The 1563-nt window shown below is 43.2% G+C and overlaps 1 protein-coding gene across 1 annotated transcript; it reads left to right on the top strand.

Annotated features, from left to right (window-relative positions):
• The first annotated feature begins 682 nt into the window (after positions 1-682).
• Positions 683-1278, top strand: LOC128583125 (ATP synthase F(0) complex subunit C1, mitochondrial-like). The gene has a single exon (XM_053587046.1). It carries the CDS (start codon positions 749-751, stop codon positions 1157-1159), a length of 411 nt encoding a protein of 136 aa, XP_053443021.1. The 5' UTR covers positions 683-748; the 3' UTR covers positions 1160-1278.
• The last annotated feature ends 285 nt before the right edge of the window (positions 1279-1563 follow it).

The following is a 1563-nucleotide window of genomic DNA, read 5'->3' as shown; positions in this document are numbered from 1 at the left end:
CAAGACCAGCCTCAGCCAGAGCGGGACCTGGTCTCTAAAAAAAAATAGCCGGGCATTGTGGTGGGCACCTGTAGTCCCAGGTACTTGGGAGACTGAAGCAAGACAATTGCTTGAGCCCAAGAGTTTGAGATTGCTGTGAGGTAAGATGCCACATTGCATTCTACCAAGGGTGACAAAGTGAGACTCTGTCTCCAAAAAAAGAAAGAAAAAGAAAACAATAACTATGGTGACTTATTTGTAGTGGAAAGAAAACAGGGTGCATGGTGTTTTGACAAGGGAGGGATATTTCTCTGTATACATAATACTTTTTATCATGCAAGTACATTTCAAATATATCTATAGATGATGACACATAGAATATAAAATTATATATTTAAAGTTCTCCGGTGCTACCCTGTGCTTTGTCTATAAATATGTATAACTGCTTAATAGCAGGTGGAAACATTTCTTGTCTAAAAGAAGAGAAAATGGATTTTAAAAAGAAATATAATTTTTAATTTTTCATAAATAGGCCATGTTCTTTTATTAGAAAATAAAAATTTTGGTCTTCCCAATTTCACTGGAGCTATAATGTAAATATGCCTTGAAAGGGTAATAATACATTTTGAATATCTTATATGAATAGATGTCACATACAGCAGTTCATGACACATAATCTATTTTTAAAGGGGCCTGGAGTCACCTTGAGCAGGGCGAGCAGTGTTGGCCGAGCAGGGGCTGCAGGGCCGAGGGAGTGCAGACTAAAAAAATGCAGACCACCGCGGCACTGCTCATTTCGCCGACTCTGATCCGCTGCTGTACCAGGGGTCTAATCAGACCTATGTCTGCCTCCTTCCTGAATAGGCCAGAGTATTCATCTAAACAGCCTTCCTACAACAGCTCCCCACTCCAGGTGGCCCGAAGGAAGTTCCAGACCAGTATTGTCTCCCGGGACATTGACACAGCAGCCAAGTTTATTGGTGCTGGGGCAGCCACAGTTGGTGTGGCTGGTTCAGGAGCTGGCATTGGAACGGTGTTTGGCAGCTTGATCATTGGCTATGCCAGGAACCCGTCTCTCAAGCAGGAGCTCTTCTCCTACGCCATTCTGGGCTTTGCCCTGTCTGAGGCCATGGGGCTCTTCTGTTTGATGGTTGCCTTCCTCATCCTATTCGCCATGTGAGGCTCCATGAGGGTCACCTACCTGTTCCTGCTGCTGGGACTCCATGCCATTCATGGTGCTGGGGTGTGCTAAGCTTTACCATTAAACACAACTTTCTCTAAAAAAAAAAATAAATAAAGGGGCCTGGAAAAACTAGAAGAAAAATTAGTGTCAAATATTGAAAACAGTTCCATGTTTTTTACAGCCGGTCCCTTCCTTCACCCATGTTTAGCATTCAGGAACTTCTCTGATCACTACTCTCAGAAGGAAGCCTCTCTCTCTCCTTCATCTCAGGGAGTTTATGCAATAGCGGTGGTAATGCAAGGAAAAGCAGATTTTGCTAATATGGGAATAGTAAGTCTGAGGCCAAAGAAGAGGTAGAAATTTAGTACTGCTAACTGTTTGCCAGATTTTTCCAAGTCCCC

Source organism: Nycticebus coucang, chromosome 1 (genome assembly GCF_027406575.1).
Source record: "Nycticebus coucang isolate mNycCou1 chromosome 1, mNycCou1.pri, whole genome shotgun sequence".
NCBI lineage: Eukaryota > Metazoa > Chordata > Mammalia > Primates > Lorisidae > Nycticebus > Nycticebus coucang.
The sequence above is the reverse complement of the archived record's forward strand: the minus strand, read 5'-3'. Positions and strand labels throughout refer to the sequence as shown.